The following is a 1589-nucleotide window of genomic DNA, read 5'->3' as shown; positions in this document are numbered from 1 at the left end:
GCTGAGAACAGGGTTCGTGCGCACCGCGTGTGAGCGCGCACGTGCCCCCTGTTGAAGTCTCTCATCATCCTCTGAGCTCGAGGAGGACACGGCGGTCACTTCAAGGAGCAGCAGCTGGGAAGAAGAAGAAGGAGGTGGAGGAGGAGAAGCGGCGGCTCTCGTCCTTCCTGCTCTCTGTTCCTGCCCGGGATGAACGCATCTTTGTTTCCCTCCTGGAATCTGAAACTGGTTCGCACCTTCACGCGGCTCCTGCGCGAGCTGGACCTGTCCGGCCGCTGAACACAAGCCAGGGAACAAAAGGGAAAAAAGTTCAGTTCGTAAAGAAATATATAGATTTTAATCGCATGAAAAGTTAAAGGAGTGCCATGGCCGCCCCCCTCGGGACTGTTCTCTGGATGCTTGTCTTGTTTCCAGCAGGAACATGTAACGGTGAGTGATTTTTTTTTTTACGTCTTTTCATCGAAGTCTGCTTTTTCTTGAACCTCCTTTTAATTGCTGTGAACTTTTGAACGTGTCTGAACTGTTGCTGAAGTGCGTTTTCCTGACTGGAACAGCTCTCCTGGTTTCAAAGGGACATGGCAGAGGAGGGAGCTCTCCTCCATGCAGGAGTCTGGAACCACTTAAACCCTCTTTGTCCTCCTGCAGCTTGTTGACATGTATCTGCGCAGCTCCAGTCCTCACAGAAAGGTGCCTGTGTCGGACTCAAAGGACCACTGTGTCGTTGTCATGTTAATTGAATGCACAGCTCGAGGTAATCCTCGCGCTTTTGTCACTCATGCTAATTTATCGCACGCACACACACACACCATCTCCTGGGGGGGTGGAGGGGGTGGGGATCTGCACAGATTTCCTGTTTTCGGAGTTAGCTCTAGAGATTTAACCATTTGTTAAAGTGGATTGGGTGGGATGTAGAAGGTAAATAATTCGCACCTTCATCCCTCTGCCTCATGGAACTGCTGACCAAAGGTGTCAAAAGTATTCATTACTTAAGTAGAAGTAAGGGTTTAAAAATACTTTTTTGTAAGCAGAAATTCCAACTAAAGTTGTTTTTTTACAAGTGAAAGTGTGAAAGTATTGGTTTTAAAATGACTAAAAGTTTAAAAGTACTGTAAAGAATAAAAAAAGCCATTAAAGTGGAGGGTTTTACTTATTTTCCAGGCACTTCAGCAACTTTTCAAACAATGCTGTGGGGCAGGAGATGGAGCTCCAGGGAGGAACTTTGTACAAATGGGCGGTGCTTTGTAGCAGCAAGCGTTTAGGGCAGCTCCACATGGCTACCACAGGAAAATCAAGGATTTCTTAAACATGCATGAATGAGTCAAAGCAACACTCTGGGCATGTTTTTGACGAGGGAACAACATTATAACATGATAAAAAGCTCAACAAAGCCAATTTTGCATTTTACCATTTCTTTAAAGGCACAGTGTGTAGGATTTGTTGTTTTCAGCGACATCTATTGGTTGAATCATCCTCCCTGGTCCTCTCCCCACCCCCATCCCCGCTTCCAGGAGTTGCTACGGTGTCTCTCGGGTGTCAAAAACCTTTGATAATTGTAACCGCGATGTCTACCAGCAGCTTCAGGGCTAGTG

General features: G+C 46.7%; 1 protein-coding gene across 1 annotated transcript in view; it reads left to right on the top strand.

Moving 5' to 3' along the window:
* Nucleotides 1-168: 168 nt before the first annotated feature.
* The window catches only part of ror2 (receptor tyrosine kinase-like orphan receptor 2), a gene marked incomplete at its 5' end in the record, with an annotated part of 47411 nt that continues 45990 nt past the window's right edge, over nucleotides 169-1589 (top strand). The window contains 1 exon segment of the mRNA XM_014015123.1: nucleotides 169-429. Coding sequence (XP_013870577.1) covers nucleotides 366-429 — 64 coding nt within the window.

Source organism: Austrofundulus limnaeus, unplaced genomic scaffold, assembly GCF_001266775.1.
Source record: "Austrofundulus limnaeus strain Quisiro unplaced genomic scaffold, Austrofundulus_limnaeus-1.0 Scaffold123, whole genome shotgun sequence".
NCBI classification, from domain to species: Eukaryota; Metazoa; Chordata; class Actinopteri; order Cyprinodontiformes; family Rivulidae; genus Austrofundulus; species Austrofundulus limnaeus.
The sequence above is the reverse complement of the archived record's forward strand: the minus strand, read 5'-3'. Positions and strand labels throughout refer to the sequence as shown.